We start from the raw sequence: 18996 nt of genomic DNA, 5'->3' as shown, positions 1-18996 counted from the left end.
CCATTGGTCTCAGACTGGGTCAGCCCTATCATTTGCCATAGTGGGGAGGGTCAACGGAGTAAATGGCTTTACTCCTATATACACTATTATTATTTACTAGCCGTCCCCTGCCACTCAATGCTGTGGCCCAGTCTGTGTACATGTGTTTTGTGTGTGCATATATATTTGTGTATATGGTTCCTCATATTGTGGTGACCCCCCCCCCCAACTATAACATTATTTTTGTTGCTGCTTCATCACTGTCACTTTGCTACTGTTATGAATCATCATGTAAATGTCTGATATGCAGGATGTATTTTCATTCACATATGAAGCAGAGCAGAAGCCAAAAAGAAAACATACTCTTTAGGGAGGGGAAGAGGAGAGAGAGAAATAGATCATATATGGCAAGGGTGTCTCCCCCCCTCCTCCAAGCCTGGGAGGAGAAGCAAGCAGTAGCAGAAAAGAAAACACACTGTTTAGGGAGGGGAAGAGGAGAGAAAGAAACAGATCATATATTGCAAGGGCTTCTCTCCCCCTCCTCCAAGCCTGGGAGGGGAAGCAGAGCAGAAGCAGAAAAGAAAACACACTGTTTAGGGAGGGGAAGAAGAGAGATAGAAATAGATCATATATTGCAAGGGCTTCTCTCCCCCTCCTCCCAGCCTGGGGGGAGAAGCAGAGCAGAGGATGTTTGTCATCTATGCTTGCCATAGATGCAGGCGAAACGTCAGGAGAAATGCCTCTAGAACATGGCCCTATAGCCCGAAAAAACCTACAAGAACCTAGATCATATATTGCAAGGGCTTCTCTCCCCCTCCTCCCAGCCTGGGAAGAGAAGCAGCGCAAAAGCAGAAAAGAAAACACACTCTTTAGGGAGGGGAAGAAGAGAGAGAGAGAGAAATAGATCATATATTGCAAGGGCTTCTCTCCCTCTCCTCCCAGCCTCCCTAAAGAGTGTGTTTTCTTTTCTGCTTTTGCGCTGCTTCTCTTCCCAGGCTGGGAGGAGGGGGAGAGAAGCCCTTGCAATATATGATCTAGGTTCTTGTAGGTTTTTTCGGGCTATAGGGCCATGTTCTAGAGGATTTCTCCCAGCCTGGGAGGAGAAGCAGCACAAAAGCAGAAAAGAAAACACACTCTTTAGGGAGGGGAAGAAGAGAGAGAGAAATAGATCATATATTGCAAGGGCTTCTCTCCCCATCTCTTCCCAGCCTGGGAGGAGAAACAGCTCAGAAGCAGAAAGGAAAACACACTGTTTAGGGAGGGGAAGAGGAGAGAGAAATAGATCATATATTGCAAGGGCTTCTCTCCCCCTCTTCCCAGCTTGGGAGGAGAAGCAGAGCAGAAGCAGAAAAGAAAACACACTGTTTAGAGAGGGGAAGAAGAGAGAGAGAGAGAAATAGATCATATATTACAAGGGCTTCTCTCCCACTCCTCCCAGCCTGGGAGGAGAAACAGCTCAGAAGCAGAAAGGAAAACACACTGTTTAGGGAGGGGAAGAGGAGAGAGAGAACTGTTTCATCCATTCCTGATAATTCCTGAGGAGGTCCAACTATGTGGGTGACTTGGTGGTGCAATGTTGCCATACTATTTAGAAACTCTTGACCTAGCCCCCTTTTTGGATATCCATGTCTGCATCATTCACAAACGTCCTTGAGAATTGTGCAGCCATAACGTATAGAATTGTTTTGAGAATGATGAAACAGAGTTTGGAAATTTACTCTTTAGGGCTGCGACTGCTAATGATATCGGTGCTGACCCCCCACCCCCACCCCAGGACTCTGTAAAAAATTGTTCAAAACCAAGGAATTCATAGGGAGTGGGCATCGAAACTTTTGAATCTGAAATCTATATATTCTGTATTTACCTGCCTAGCAGACATGCCGATTTGTTTGGCAGAATTATTGCAATCGTCATCCTTTCTGGCTGGAATGAAATAAATATCTCGGTGGCTTCTGCTTCAACTTGGTGAGATTAAATTTGCAATATTGGCTTCTCTATTCTCACCAGGCAACCCACAATGGCTTGGGCCTAATCCACAGCCATTCGAAATTACTCGACAACACTACGGGCCGAAAAATGACTTTGCCGTGAAGGAGCTTCTTGACATTTCTAAGCATTTCATTGGTTGAGAGGCCAAAGCAAAGCTAAGGCCACCATTGGCTACCCTGCTGGCTTGCCAAAGTTACAGCCAATCACAACAAAGCTGGCTCTGGGAGTGGGCATCAAAACTTTTGAATCTCAAATTTATATATTCTGTATTTACCTGCCTAGCAGACATGTCAATCTGTTTGGCAGAATTACTGCAATCGTCACCCTTTCCAGCTAGAATGAAATAAGCATCTCGGTGGCTTCTGCTTCAACTTGGTGAGATTAAATTTGCAATATTGGCTTCTCTATTCTCACCAGGCAACCCACAATGGCTTGGGCCTAATCCACAGCCATTCGAAATTACTCGACAACACTACGGGCCGAAAAATGACTTTGCCGTGAAGGAGCTTCTTGACATTTCTAAGCATTTCATTGGTTGAGAGGCCAAAGCAAAGCTAAGGCCACCATTGGCTACCCTGCTGGCTTGCCAAAGTTACAGCCAATCACAACAAAGCTGGCTCTGGGAGTGGGCATCAAAACTTTTGAATCTCAAATTTATATATTCTGTATTTACCTGCCTAGCAGACATGTCAATCTGTTTGGCAGAATTACTGCAATCGTCACCCTTTCCAGCTAGAATGAAATAAGCATCTCGGTGGCTTCTGCTTCAACTTGGTGAGATTAAATTTGCAATATTGGCTTCTCTATTCTCACCAGGCAACCCACAATGGCTTGGGCCTAATCCACAGCCATTCGAAATTGCTCGACAACACTACGGGCCGAAAAATGACTTTGCCGTGAAGGAGCGTCTTGACATTTCTAAGAGGCCATTTAATTGCTCCGAGCTGTTGTGGTTACCACTGTTTCCAAGAGAGAAACGGTCAAGCCAGCCTTTATGACGTTTAGCCAAAGGCCATTCCAATTTGGTACACAGTGAAACAAAAAACACAATTCATGGAGGGTATAAAATAAAATCCGCTCCCATTTTTGAACCACTTTGGGAATAATTTAATCCAGTGTTTCTTAGCCAGGCATTTTTCCCTGCAAGCCTTTGCAATCCCTATATATGTATCTATCTTGATCTGGGGTGCAGACACCCCTACTCACCTTTCCGAGGTGGGATCCTGGCAATTCAGAGGGAACTTGAGCTCAATGATGTTGCTGTTCTTCTCCCGCAGGAGACCCTGCTGTTCGGTGTAGTACTGGACCAGTTCGGACAAAGTGGCAAACTTCTCCCCTCCGTAGAGGTCATAGTAGTCCCCAGTGTTCTGGATTTTGATATGCGTCACTTCGTCATTCCTCCTGGAGAACAATGGAGAGAAGGGAGGAGAGAGAGAACAAGATCGGCGAATTCGAAGGGACCATAACATCCATAATTCTACATACCATTAAATTCAGATGGCAAGAATTTAACCTCAGCAGACTGAAAGCCAAAACCAAGGTCACAACAACATCTGTTATAGAACTCTAATATGGTGATGATAATGTAGTCTGTGCACATTCAGAAGAAGACCTACAAGCCACTCTAAACACCTTTGCAAAAGCATACAAGAAGCTCAGCCTTTCAGCAGACTGAAAGCCAAAACCAAGGTCACAACAACATCTGTTATAGAACTCCAATATGCCGATGATAATGTAGTATGTGCACATTCAGAAGAAGACCTACAAGCCACTCTAAACTCCTTTACAGAAGCATATGACAAGCTCGGCTTTTCAACAGACTGAAAGCCAAAACCAAGGACACAACAACATCTGTTATACAACTCCAATATGCCGATGATAACATAGTCTATGCGTATTCAGAACGAGACTTACAACATCTTTTAGAGAACTCCCATATGCTGATAATAACATAGTATGTGCGCATTCAGAAGAAGACCTACAACATCTGTTATAGAACTCCAATATGCCGATGATAACATAGTCTGTGCGCATTCAGAACAAAACTTACAACATATGTTAGAGAACTCCAAAATGCTGATAATAATGTAGTATGTGCGCACTCAGAAGAAGACCTACATCTGTTATCAAACTCCAATATGCCAATGATAACGTAGTCTGTGCGCATTCAGAACAAGACTTACAACATCTGTTATCGAACTCCAATATCCTGATGATAACATAGTCTGTGCGCATTCAGAACAAGACTTACAACATCTGTTATAGAACTCCAATATGCTGATGACGACATAGTCTGTGCACATTCAGAAGAAGACCTACAAGCCACTCTAAACTCCTTTACAGAAGCATATGACAAGCTCAGCCTTTCAACAGACTGAAAGGTCACAACAACATCTGTTATAGAACTCCAATATGCTGATAATAACATAGTATGTGCGCATTCAGAAGAAGACCTACAACGTCTGTTATAGAACTCCAATATGCCGATGATAACATAGTCTGTGCGCATTCAGAACAAAACTTACAACATATGTTAGAGAACTCCAAAATGCTGATAATAATGTAGTATGTGCGCACTCAGAAGAAGACCTCCATCTGTTATCGAACTCAAATATGCCGATGATAACCTAGTCTGTGCGCATTCAGAACAAGACTTACAGCATCTGTTAGAGAACTTCAAAATACTGATAATAATGTAGTCTGTGCACATTCAGAAGAAGACCTACATCTGTTATCGAACTCCAATATGCTGATGACAACATAGTCTGTGTGCATTCGGAACAACATTTGTTAGAGAACTCCAATATGCTTATTTATTTATTTATTTATCATCGCAGTAGCAACCACACAATTGTATTACATCTTTAACAATTTTTTAACAAATTTTAACAAATATGCTGATAACAAAGTAGTATGTGCGCATTCAGAAGAAGACCTACATCTGTTATAGAACTCCAGTATGCTGATGACAACATAGTCTGTGCATATTCAGAAGAAGACCTACAAGCTACTCTAAACACCTTTGCAAAAGCATACGAGAAGCTCAGCCTTTCAGCAGACCGAAAGCCAAAACCAAGGTCACAACAACATCTGTTATAGAACTCTAATATGGTGATGATAATGTAGTCTGTGCACATTCAGAAGATGACATACAAGCCACTCTAAACACCTTTGCAAAAGTATACGAGAAGCTCAGCCTTTCAGCAGACCGAAAGCCAAAACCAAGGTCACAACAACATCTGTTATAGAACTCCAATATGCTGATGATAATGTAGTCTGTGCACATTCAGAAGACAGCATACGAGCCACTCTAAACACCTTTGCAAAAGCATACAAGAAACTCAGCATTTCAGCAGACTGAAAGCCAAAACCAAGGTCACAACATCGGTTATACAACTCCAATAAACGTAATATGTGCGCATTCAGAAAAAGATTTACAACATCTGTTATAGAACTCCAATATGCTGATGATAACATAGTCTGTGCACATTCAGAATAAGACCTACAAGCCTCTCTAAACACCTTTGCAGCTCAGCCTTTCAGCAGACTGAAAGCCAAAACCAAGGTCACAACACTATATGTTATAGAACTTCAATATGCCAATGATAACATAGTCTGTGCACATTCAGAACAAGATTTATAACACCTGTTAGAGAACTCCAATATGCTGATAATAACGTAGTATGTGTGAATTCAGGAGAAGACATTCAACATCTGTTATAGAACTCCAATATGCTGATGATAACGTAGTCTGTGCACATTCAGAAGAAGACATACAAGCCACTCTAAACAAATTTGCAAAAGCATACAAGAAGCACAGCTTTTCAGCAGACTGAAAGCCAAAACCAAGGTCACAATAACATCTGTTATAGAACTCCTATATAATGATGATAATGTAGTCTGTGCACATTCAGAAGACAACATACAAGCCACTCTAAACACCTTTGCAGAAGCATACAAGAAGCTCGGCTTCTCATTGAACATCGAGAAAACCAAAGTGCTTTTCCAGCAGTCACCAGCCAATCCCCCTGCCACAACAACATTTGTTATAGAACTCCAATATGCTGATGACAACATAGTCTGTGCATATACAGAAGAAGACCTACAAGCTACTCTAAACACCTCTGCAGAAGCATATGAGAAGCTCGGGCTTCTCATATGCTCGAGAAAACCAAAGTGCTCTTCCAGGAAGTCACCAGCCAATCTCCTTGTCACAACAACATCTGTTATAGAATTCCAATATGCTGATGATAACATAGTGTGTGCTCATTCAGAAGAAGACGTACAAGCCTCTCTAAACACCTTTGCAGAAGCATACAAAAAGCTCAGCCTTTCCGCAGACAAAGCTGGACAAAGCAAAGACCACCAGCATTGAAGCGATGCTCCTACGTCATCAACTCTGCTGGACCGGCCACGTTGTCCAAATGCCCGATCACTGTCTCTCAAAGCACTTACGCTACTCCCAACTCAACGTAATGTCGATGGGACAGGAAAAAGGATTTAAAGATGGGCTGAAAGCTAACCTTAAAAACTGTGGCATAGACACAAAGAACTGGGAAGTCCTGCCCCTTGAGTACTGTAACTGGAAGTCAGCTGTGACCACCAGTGCTGCGGAATTCAAAGAGGCACGAATGGAGGTGGAGAAGGGTGGGGTTGGAAGATAGGCGATAAAATTGGGTTGATTTTACTTTCTGTCCCAGCTTTCTCCCAACTTGGGAACACAACACAACTCGAACGGATTTCAATACACAACTAAATCAAAGAACACAAATTGTAAACAGAGTGACCCCATTGGAACCACATCTTCCGGGAACGTCCTTACTTGCAATCTGATGGCAGGCTAGTAATGTCACTGGATTCAAAAGCCATTTCATGTTGGAGATGCTAAACAAAAAAAAATAATAATCACACAATATGGCCATTGTGCGATTGCGCTTGTCGCTTCGCCTGCAGACAACGGCTTCGCCGCCCCCCTCAAAAAGTCCTTTGTCCACTCTCCCTATTGAAGAAACTTTGGCAGGAAGTTCCCATTGATCCCAATTCAGGACCTTAAAAACCCAAAGTAGGCAAGAATATAGATCTTACAGAGCAGCCCTCCTCAGCGTTAATACAGTTCCTCATTTTGTCATTTGGGAGTTGTAGTTGCTGGGATGTATAGTTCACCTACAATCAAAGAGCATTTTGAACATCACCAACGACGGAATTGGGAAAAACTTCCCACACAGAACTCCACAACCAATGGAAAATACTGGAAGGGTTTGGTGGCCATTTACTTTTGTCATTTGGGAGTTGTTGTTGCTGGGATGTATAGTTCACCTCCAATCAAAGAGCATTCTGAACATCACCAACGACGGAATTGGGCAAAACTTCCCACACAAAACCCCACGACCAATGGAAAATACTGGAAAGGTTTGGTGTCCATTTACTTTTGTCATTTGGGAATTGTAGTTGCTGGGATTTATAGTTCACCTACAATCAAAGAGCACTCTGATCTCCACCAACAACAGAATTGGGCAAAACTTCCCACACAGAACCCCACAACCACTGGAAATTACTGGAAGGGCTTGGTGTCCATTTACTTTTGTCATTTGGGAGTTGTAGTTGCTGGGATTTATAGTTCACCTACAATCAAAGAGCATTCTGATCTCCACCAACAATGAGATTGAACCAAACTCAGCACACAGAACTCCCGCAACCAACAAAAAAAAATACTGAAAGGGTTTGCTGGGCATTGACGAGTTTGGGAGTTGTAGTTCACCTACATTTAGAGAGCACTGTGGACTCAAACAATGATGGATCTGGACCAAACTTGGCACGAATACTCCATATGCCCAAATGTGAACACTGGTGGAGTTTGGGGAAAATAGACTTTGACATTTGGGAGTTGTTGTTGCTGGGATTTATAGTTCACCTCCAATCAAACAGCATTCTGAACATCACCAACGACAGAATTGGGCAAAACTTTCTGCACAGAATCCCACGACCACTGGAAATTACTGGAAGGGCTTGGTGTCCATTTACTTTTGTCATTTGGGAGTTGTAGTTGCTGGGATTTATAGTTCACCTACAATCAGAGCATTCTGAACTCCACCAACGATGAGATTGAACCAAACACAGAACTCCCACAACCAACCAAAAAAAAAATACTGAAAGGGTTTGGTGGGCATTGACCTTGAGTTTGGGAGTTGTAGTTCACCTACATCTAGAGAGCACTGTGGACTCAAACAATGATGGATCTGAACCAAACTTGGCACGCATATGCAATATGCCCAAATGTGAGGAATAATAGACATTGACATTTGGGAGTTGTAGTTGCTGGGATGTATAGTTCACCTATAATCAAAGGGCATTCTGAACATCACCCAACAATAGAATTGCGCTGAACTTCCCACAGAGAACCCACATGTCCCAAATTAGGCACAAATACCCAATGCACCCTAATTTGAATACTGGTGGGATTGGTTTTGTCATTTGGGAGTTGTAGTTGCTGGGATGTATAGTTCACCTACAGTCAAAGAGCATTCTGAACTCCACCGATGATAGAATTGGACCAAACTTCCCACATGGAACCCCCATGAGCCAAATTTGGCACAAATACCCAATATGCCCAAATTTGAATACTGGTGGGATTGGTTTTGACATTTGGGAGTTGTAGTTGCCGGGATATATAGTTCATCTACAATCAAAGAGCATTCTGAACTCCACCAACGATGAGATTGAACCAAACTTAGCACACAGAACTCCCACAACCAACCAAAAAAAATACTGAAAGGGTTTGGTGGGCATTGACCTTGAGTTTGGAAGTTGTAGTTCACCTACATCTAGAGAGCACTGTGGACTCAAACAATGATGGATCTGGACCAAATTTGGCACGAATACTCCATATGCCCAAATGGGAACACCGGTGGAGTTTGGGGAAAATAGACCTTGATATTTGGGAGCTGTCGTTGCTGGGATTTATAGTTCACCTCCAATCAAGGAGCGTTCTGAACATCACCAGTGACAGAATTGGGCAAAACTTCCCACAGAGAACCACATGACCAATGGAAAATTCTGTGTTTTCTGGTGGTCCTTGGTGACCCCTTTCATACCCCTTGCAACCCCCACAGGAGTCGCGACCCCCAGGTAGATAGATAGATAGATAGATAGATAGGAGTGCATTCTTCACTTTTGGAACTGTAGAATTCATCAAGCCTTCCTTGCAGATATGCTCGACCACCTTATCAATGGAGTCCTTTGGTTTATCACCCCCCCCCCCCACCCCACCATTTAAACAATAAGATTAGGATAGGGGGAGAAAGAGGCCTTTTCTGACCCAACTCATCCATCAAGCGTCTGGCGTCTGGGTGAGCTCAGCAGGCAGCGAGCCTCTAAGTGCCTCTGAAATGCAATTAGCCTTCCCACTCAGGAAGGCTACTCAGGACAGGCCAGGGCCAAAAGGGACTCTTAGCTCTCCTAACAGCCAAATGGAATTAACCCCTCCAAGGATCTATGCCTTGCTCCTATGAACCCCCACCCGCCAAAAAACCCCTTCCCAATGTCAAGATTCTATTTTCCCCAAACTCCACCAGTGTTCACATTTGGGCATATTGAACATTCGTTTAGAGTTTGGTCCAGATCCATCCTTGTTTGAGTCCACAGGGATCTCTGGATGTAGGTGAACTACAACTCTAATACCAAAGGACATCGCCCACCAAACCCTTCCAGTATTTTCTGTTGGTCATGGGAGAACTGTGTACCAAGTTTGGTTCAATTCCATCATTGGTGTGGTTCAGAATGCTCTTTGATTGTAGGTGAACTATAAATCCCAGCAACTACAACTCCCAAATGTCAAGATTCTATTTTCCCCAAACTCCACCAGTGTTCACATTTGGGCATATTGAACATTCGTTTAGAGTTTGGTCCAGATCTATCCTTGTTTGAGTCCACAGGGATCTCTGGATGTAGGTGAACTACAACTCCAATACCAAAGGACACCACCCACCAAACCCTTCCAGTATTTTATGTTGGTCATGGGAGAACTGTGTACCAAGTTTGGTTCAATTCCATCATTGGTGGGGTTCAGAATGCTCTTTGATTGTAGGTGAACTCTAAATCCCAGCAACTACAACTCTCAAATGACAAAATCAATTTTTTGAGTGAAGGACATACATTAGGTTGTTAGGTGTTTTGTGTCCAAATTTGGTGTCAATTTGTCCAGTGGTTTTTGAGTTCTTTTAATCCCACAAACTAACATTACGTTTTTATTTATATACTAGAAATCCCAGCAACTACAATTCCCAAATGACAAAATCAATTTTTTGAGTGAAGGACATACATTGGGTTGTTAGGTGTCTTGTGTCCAAATTTGGTGTCATTTCGTCCAGTGGTTTTTAAATTCTGTTAATCCCACAAACGAACATTACATTTTTATTTATATAGATGTACTAGCTGTACCCACCACGTGTTGCTGTGGCCAACCTTCCCTCCCTCTTTTTCTCCTTCTTTCTTTCTCTCCTTCCTTCCTTCCCTCCCTCTTTCCTTCCTTCCCTCTTCTTCATTCCCTTCTTCTTTCTTCCTTCTCTACCTGTTTCTTTTCTCGCTTCCTTTGCTCTTTGGTTCCATCCTTCCTTGTCTCTTTCCTTCCTTCTTTCCCTCCCTCTTTCTCTCTTTCGTTCCTTCTCTCCTTCCTTCCCTCTTTCACTTTTTATTTCATTCTCTTCCTCCTTCTCTCCTTCCTTCCTTCTCTACCCTTTTCTTTGCTTCTTTTTCTCCTTCCCTCCTTTTTTCCGTTCTTCTTTCCCTCTTTCTCCCCCTCCTTTTCGCCTTCCTTCCTTCTCTACCTTTCTCTCCTTCTTTCTCTCCCTCTCTCCTTCCTTCCTTCTCTACCCTTCTTTCTTTCCTTCTTTATCTCCTTCCCTCCTTCTCTCCTTCCTTCTCTACACTTTTCTTTCCTTCCTTCTCTCCTTCCCTCTTTCTCTCCCTCCTTCACGTACTCCTTCTCTCCTTCCTTCCTTCTGTACCCTTTCCCCCCTTCCTTTTCTCCTTCCCTCCTTCTTTCTCTTCTCCCTCTTTCTCTCCCTCTGTCCTTCTCTACCTTTCTTTCTTTCCTTTCTCTCCTTCCCTTCTTCTCTCCCTCCTTCTCTCCTTCCTTCCTTCTCTACCCTTCTTTCCTTCCCTTTCTTCTTCCTTCCCCCTTTCTGTGTATGTGTTTTGTGTGTTTACGCATATATGTGTATATATATCTTTGTGTGTGTATATATATGGTTTTGCACGTGCATTGTAATGTATTTTGGGTGGGGGTTTTTTGGCATTTTAAATACCTTCTGCTGTGTTTTTCAGTGTTTTTATGAGTGATGGTCACTTGTTGGCCTGATAGATGTCTTGTGTCCAAATTTGGTCTCAATCCCCCCAGTGGTTTTTGAGTTCTGTTCATCCCGCAATCGAACATGACATTATTATTTATATAGATAAGTGAAAGCAGGAAGGTAAAAAAGCACTTGAAGAGAATAGGTAAATCCAATTAGGTAGGAAGATAAGCAGGAACAAAGTATGCCAAGGTAGGGTTCAGCCCAGTTTTCATTTATATAGATTACTATTTCACATGCTTTTGCACACTGCGATTTCACACTCCCTGAAAGTGTTAGCATTTCTGTTAACATTAGATTTTGTGGTTCGTCTTTGAGGGAGATCAATCCATGTGCATCAAACTGTTACGACACAAATTACAATAGTATTAGTATTAGTAAAGACTGAAAAGAGCCAACACAGCCATCCCAATGGCCACCCCAAAACAAACCCAAAACTTCCCTCAGAGAAGGCAAAAAAAGCCAATGGGATTTTGGCCTGCATCAATAGGAGCATAGTGTCTAGATCTAAGGAAGTAATGCTCCCCATGCTCTATTCTGCTTTGGTTAGACAACACCTGGAATATTGTGTCCAATTCTGGGCACCACAATTCAAGAGAGATATTGACCCTAAGCTGGAATGTGTCCAGAGGAGGGCGACTCAAATGATCAAGGGTCTGGAGAACAAGCCCTATGAGGAGCGGCTTAGGGAACTGGGCATGTTTAGCCTGAAGAAGAGAAGGCTGAGAGGAGATATGATAGCCATGTATCAATATGTGAGAGGAAGCCACAGGGAGGAGGGAGCAAGCTTGTTTTCTGCTTCCTTGGAGACTAGGACGCGGCTTCAAACTACAAGAGAGGAGATTCCATCTGAACATGAGGAAGACCTTCCTGACTGTGAGAGCCGTTCAGCAGTGGAACTCTCTGCCCCGGAGTGTGGTGGAGGCTCCTTCTTTGGAAGCTTTTAAGCAGAGGCTGGATGGCCATCTGTCAGGGGTGATTTGAATGCAATATTCCTGCTTCTTGGCAGAATGGGGTTGGACTGGATGGCCCAGGAGGTCTCTTCCAACTCTTTGATTCTATGATTCTATGATTCTATGAACCACACGACCAGTGGAAAATACTGTGTTTTCTGGTGGTCTTTGGCGACCCCTTTCATACCCCTTGCAACCCCTGCAGGAGTCGCGACCCCCAGGTAGATAGATAGATAGGAGCACATTCTTCACTTTTGGAACTGCAGAATTCATCGTCAAATGTCAATATGTTGGCATTTAAAGATGTCCCGGCTTATTAAAAAAAAGTAGGAGAAAGAGCTTAATGTTCAGCCAGTCATTTCCAGGCGTGGCCCCGTGTACAATGGCTCTTGCCTCTTCGCTGCTAATGGATTTGGCCGAACTCCAAAGGAGACGTTGCAGAGATTCAGTGGCCCAGATCACCGTCAGGGGAACATCCGAATGGGAGATGCTAATGGGACATGACGTTTGGGGAAGAGCGGCAATTCAGTGGTGAAGTGCATGCTTTCCACATCTGCAAGTCGAGCGAGCGTGATGAACGGATGAGTACATAAGTATTAGTATCTTATTGTCAAAGGTTTTCATGGCCGGAATCACTGGGTGTTGTGGCTCAGTGTGATTCTGAGCCCAAAACCGAGCCCTGTGGGTCTTGTGAGCCAGAATTGTTCCCCGATGAAGAGGATGATGGGATTCAGATTTCTGTGCCTGTCTCAAGTCCGTTCTCAAGGGAAAAGAATGCCAGTGAGCTAGATAACGGCCAGGTGGAGGTGTCTTCGCCGGCTCAGGCTTCCCATGGTGATTGGGTCCAGGTGGACCAAACTGATAAAGAAAACATTGAAGATAGTGAATTAATGAGCAGGCAAGAACGCTTAGATTGGAGGGTCAGGAGGAGTTCTCGCTTAGCTAGTAAGAGAGAAGCCAAGTCGGCAAAAGGTCATCGCAATGCCTTCATGATGGCAAAGGGTATTTAGGCTAGGTTCTTGTGGGGTTTGTTTTGGGCCATGTTCTAGAGGCATTTCTCCTGACGTTTCGCCTGCATCTATGGCAAGCATCCTCAGAGGTAGTCCTCACTACCTCACTACCTCAAGCATCCTCACTACCTCTGAGGATGCTTGCCATAGATGCAGGCGAAACGTCAGGAGAAATGCCTCTAGAACATGGCCCTATAGCCCGAAAAAACCCACAAGAACCTAGTGATTCCAGCCATGAAAGCCTTTGACGGTATTTAGGCTTCTGACTGACAGATTGTCAGTTCAACGTCGCTCTTTACATGAAAGCTTCTATGGATTAATCTTGGCTTTGGGCTTCCTGAATCTTGGATTTTTGGGTCTTGTATTTCACTGTTTTACCACAGACTCTTGTTTGATCATTGGTTAAAGGATTATGCTTCATATTTTTGCCTATGGATCTTGGGAACTGTGTTGCACTTAACCTTTGTTTTAGGAACTTTGCATTGCTTACTTTATGTGTTGACTTTGTTTTTCCTCAATAAACTACAAAATCTACAGCTCTTGTGTGGTGGTGTTTGGGAACAAGGTGAAGCCTGCAACACTCTGAAGACTGCCCGGAAGCCGCAATTAGTCCAACGAGCGGCAGCCAGACTACTAACAGGAGCGGGGTACAGGGAGCATACTACTCCTCTGTTGCGCCAGCTCCACTGGCTGCCAATTAGCTTCCGTGCACAATTCAAAGTGCTGGTGCTGACCTATAAATCCCTAAATGACTCCGGCCCAGTTTACCTGTCCAAACAGATTCTTCCCTGTGAACCATCAAGGTTGTTAAGATCTTCTGGAGGGGTCCTGCTCTCAGTCCCACCACCCTCGCAATCGAGAAGGGACAGGGCCTTCTCGGTGGTGGCCCCTCGGCTCTGGAACTCTCTTCCACTGGGGATCAGAACTGCCCCTTCTATCTTGACGTTTAGAAAACAGGTGAAAACTTGGCTCTGGAATATAGCATTTGATGAGCGAGTCAATAACTCTTGACCACGCAGACGGATGGTGATGAATTGTGATTTCATTCTGACGACTTGGCCTTAGGTAATTATATGATTGTATTTTAACGTATTTTATAGATTAGTGTATTGTGAGGTGTGACGTTTTTATATTATTGTTTATGAATCTTGTGTTGTGAACAGGCCTGAGTCCCTCTTCGGAGGTCGAGAAGACCGGGTTATAAAAGCTCTAAATAAATAAATAAATGAGCAGGCAAGAACGCTTAGATTGGAGGGTCAGGAGGAGTTCTCGCTTAGCTAGTAAGAAAGAAGCCAAGTCAGCAAAAGGTCATCACAATGCCTTCATGATGGCAAGGGGTATTTAGGCTTCTGATTGACAAAGGGAGGTTGTCAGTTCAACGTCGCTCTTTCCATGAAAGCTTCTATGGATTAATCTTGGCTTTGGGCTTTCTGAATCTTGGATTTTTGGGTCTTGTATTTCACTGTTTGACCACGGACTCGTTTGATCATTACGTAAAGGATTATGCTTCATATTTTTGCCTATGGATCTTGGGAACTGTGTTGCACTTAACCTTTGTTTTAGGAACTTTGCATTGCTTACTCTACGTGTTGACTTTGTTTTTCCTCAATAAACTACAAAATCTACAGCTCTTGTGTGATGGTGTTTGGGAGTAAGGTGAAGCCTACTCTGAGTCACATCACTGGGTTGCTGTGAGTTTTCCAGGCTGAAGCATTCTCTCCTAATGTTTCTCTCCTGAAACAACCTACAAACTAACTTAACTAAATTACGACGCCATAAAACCTTCCAGCAGCGTGCAGAAGAATGAGGAAGTACTCCATCAAGGACTCAGTGTCACAAGTAGACAGTGTAGCAGCAGCTCCCCCGGTGGCCGGTATCGAGCATACCCTCATGAAGCTGGGAAAAGCTGGAATGTTAAATTGCCTCTGTGTATGTCTATATATGTTGCATGTCTAATAGGCATTGAATGTTTGCCATTTTGTCATTGGGGAGTTGTAGTTGCTGGGATTTATAGTTCACCTACAATCAAAGGGCATGCTGAACTCCACCAACAATGAAATTGAACCAAACGTGGCACACAGGAATCTCATGACCAACAGAAAACACTAGAAGGGTTTGATGGGCATTGACCTTGAGTCTGGGAGTTGTAGTTCACTTACATCCAGAGAGCAGTGTGGACTCAAACAATGACGGATCTGGACCAAATTTGGCACGAATATTCCATATGCCCAAATATGAACACAGATGGGGTTTGGGGAAAATAGACCTTGGCATTTGGGAGTTGTAGTTACTGGGATTTATAGTTCACCTACAATCAAGGAGAATTCTGAACTCCACCAACAATGAAATTGAACCAAACGTGGCACACAGGAATCTCATGACCAAAAGAAAACACTAGAAGGGTTTGATGGGCATTGACCTTGAGTCTGGGAGTTGTAGTTCACCTACATCCAGAGAGCACTGTGGACTCAAACAATGATGGATCTGGACCAAACTTGGCATAAATATTCCATATGCCCAAATATGAACACAGATGGCGTTTGGGGGAAATTGACCTTGACATTTGGGAGTTGTAGTTACTGGGATTTATAGTTCACCTACAATCAAAGGGCACTTTCTAATTAGGTTATTTTCCCGATCACCAGACTGGGTCAGTAATATAACATGTAATATAAATATATAATTAGAATATCATATTATTATGATTAGTATTATATTGCACTACATTATAATATTATAAATATTGTGTCTATACAATATTTTATATTATATTACATTATTTTATATTATTTCTTCCTCTATTACTCATTTCTTTCGTTTCTGCTCCCAAAGCCAATATTAGAATGCTTCAGTCTTAAAAGTCTTCTGTCCCGCCTGTCATTGCGAGCGAAAAACCCTCTGGCATTTTATGAAGAATGGACAATTACATCCATTTAGCCGGACATTTCCCACAAGGCTGCACCGGAATATGGACATTTCATCCCTCTCCAACCCTCTCTTCCACTGCATCCCAAACATCTCAGCTTGGAATAGCAAACATCTTCACACAAATCTCTATGCGGGTTGCCTATCTGGTAATTTTGTTGACAATATCACGCAAAGGACAACTGAAATACAACACCGCCTGAGCTCTGCGAGTGCAGCATTTTTCCAAATGAAGCAGAGAGTGTTTGAGGCCTGGGACATCCGTAGGGATACCAAGGTGCTTGTTTATAAAGCCATTTCTCTTCCCTTGGCAGCCACCTCTCCACAAAAGTCAACATTGGCACCGAAATACAACACCGCCTGAGCTCTGCGAGTGCAGCATTTTTCTGACTGAAGCAGAGAGTGTTTCAGGACTGGGACATCCGTAGGGATAGCAAGGTGCTTGTTGATAAAGCCATTTCCGCTCCCTTGGCAGCCACCTCTCCACAAAAGTCAACATTGACACTGAAATACAACACCGCCTGAGCTCTGCGAGTGCAGCATTTTCCCGAATGAAGCAGAGAGTGTTTGAGGACTGACACATCCGTAGGGAGACCAAGGTGCTTGTCTATAAAGCCATTTCCACCCCCTTGGCAGCCACCTCTCCACAAAAGTCAACATTAGCACTGAAATACAACACTGCCTGAGCTCTGCGAGTGCAGCATTTTCCTGAATTAAGCAGAGAGAGTTTCAGGACTGGGATATCTGTAGGGATAGCAAGGTGCTTGTTTATAAAGCTATTTCACTCCCTTGGCAGCTACCTCTCCACCAAAGTCAACACTGACAACACAGCCTGAGCTTTGCAAGTGCAGCATTTTTCTGAATGAAGCAGAGAGTGTTTGAGGACCAGGACATCCATAGGGAGACTAAGGGGCTTGTTTATAAAGCCATTTCCACTCCCTTGGCAGCCACCTCTCCACAAAAGTACACATTGACACTGAAATACAACACTGCCTGAGCTCTGCGAGTGCAGCATTTTCCCGAATTAAGCAGAGAGAGTTTCAGGACTGGCACATCCATAAGGAGACCAAGCAGCTTGTCTATAAAGCCATTTCTGCTCCCTTGGCAGCCACCTCTCCACAAAAGTCAACATTGACACTGAAATACAACACCGCCTGAGCTCTGCGAGTGCAGCATACTTCTGTATGAAGCAGAGAGGGTTTGAGGACCAGGGCACCTCCAAGGTCATGTGGCCAGCATGACTGCATGGAGCAGCGTTAAGTTCCTGCCGGAGTGGTACCTATTGATCTATTCACATTTGCATGTGTTCGAACGGCTAGGTTTGCAGAAGCTTGGGCTGACAGCGGGAGCTCACACCGCTACCCGGATTACGTACCGCTTTATGTGGGGAGGCTAATTTAACTAATTTACAACTCCATAAAACCTTCAGGCAGCGTGCAGAAGAATGAGGAAGTACTCCATCAAAAACACGAAATACATTTGTATTTGTCAAGTAGGAAATTTAGGTACCGCTTTATGCGGGGAGGCTAATTTAACTAATTCACAACGCCATAAAACCTTCCAGCGGCGTGCAGAAGAATGAGGAAGTACTCCATCAAAAGCTCGAAAGACATTCGAATTTGTCAAGTAGGAAATTTAGGTGTCGCTTTATGCGGGGAGGCTAATTTAACTGATTTACAACGCCATAAAACCTTCCAGCGGCGCACAGAAGAATGAGGAAGCACTCCATCAAAAGCTCGAAATACATTTGTATTTGTCAAGTAGGAAATTTAGGTACCGCTTTATGCGGGGAGGCTAATTTAACTGATTTACAACGCCATAAAACCTTCCAGCGAGGTGTGAAAGAATGAGGAAGTACTTGCAGATTTTTCCTTTTTTTCCCTACCTGCAAACTATATCTATAAGCAAACAAAATCGGATCAGTTAGGATCAAAACACACTCCATTTACCATTTTGCATGGCTTGCTCTCCCTCCTTAGCAGTTCCATTTTTCGATGGCTGGCCGGAGGCCCAGATACCTCTTAGGGAAGCGCGGCAACGCCAATTCTTGGCCTTTAAATTATTTACAGAGATCCGGCTACAGTTGTTAAATGGATGCTCTTACTTCTGCCCCCCCCCCTCACCCCACCCCTGAAGCCATAACGCTAAACACTGGGGGGATTCAAAAGGAGATGTTTGGAGTCGGCATCCACCCTCACTCCCTTTCATACCATAACGGAACTCAGTAATATCAAATGAAGTTACATTTTGAATTTTCCAGGCTGTCTGGACATGAGCCAGAAGCATTCTCTCCTGACATTTCTCCCACATCAATGGCAGGTATCCTCGCAGGCTGTGAGATATGTTGTGGGGTTTATATATAGAATCATAGAATCATAGAATCAAAGAGTTGGAAGAGACCTCCTGGGCCATCCAGTCCAACCCCATTCTACCAAGAAGCAGGAATATTGCATTCAAATCACCCCTGACAGATGGCCATCCAGCCTCTGCTTAAAAGCTTCCAAAGAAGGAGCCTCTACCACACTCCGGGGCAGAGAGTTCCACTGCTGAACGGCTCTCACAGTCAGGAAGTTCTTCCTCATGTTCAGATGGAATCTCCTCTCTTGTAGTTTGAAGCCATTGTTCCGCGTCCTGGTCTCCAGGGAAGCAGAAAGGAAGCTTGCTCCCTCCTCCTCCCTGTGGCTTCCTCTCACATATTTATACATGGCCCTCATCATATCTCCTCTCAGCCTTCTCTTCTTCAGGCTAAACATGCCCAGTTCCCTAAGCCGCTCCTCATAGGGCTTGTTCTCC

The 18996-nt window shown here is 43.8% G+C and overlaps 1 protein-coding gene across 2 annotated transcripts in view; it reads right to left on the bottom strand.

Annotated features, from left to right (window-relative positions):
* LOC132764841 (tyrosine-protein phosphatase non-receptor type 11-like) overlaps nt 1-18996 on the bottom strand; it is an 83675-nt gene that overhangs the window by 29377 nt on the left and 35302 nt on the right. For both annotated transcript variants that reach the window (XM_067473007.1, XM_067473006.1), the window contains exon 3: nt 3175-3369. In XM_067473007.1, coding sequence (XP_067329108.1) covers nt 3175-3369 — 195 coding nt within the window. The remainder of the gene's footprint in view (nt 1-3174; nt 3370-18996) is intronic.

The sequence above is a fragment of the Anolis sagrei genome, chromosome 13 (assembly GCF_037176765.1).
Source record: "Anolis sagrei isolate rAnoSag1 chromosome 13, rAnoSag1.mat, whole genome shotgun sequence".
NCBI lineage: Eukaryota > Metazoa > Chordata > Lepidosauria > Squamata > Dactyloidae > Anolis > Anolis sagrei.
This window is presented reverse-complemented; position numbering and strand designations above follow the sequence as displayed.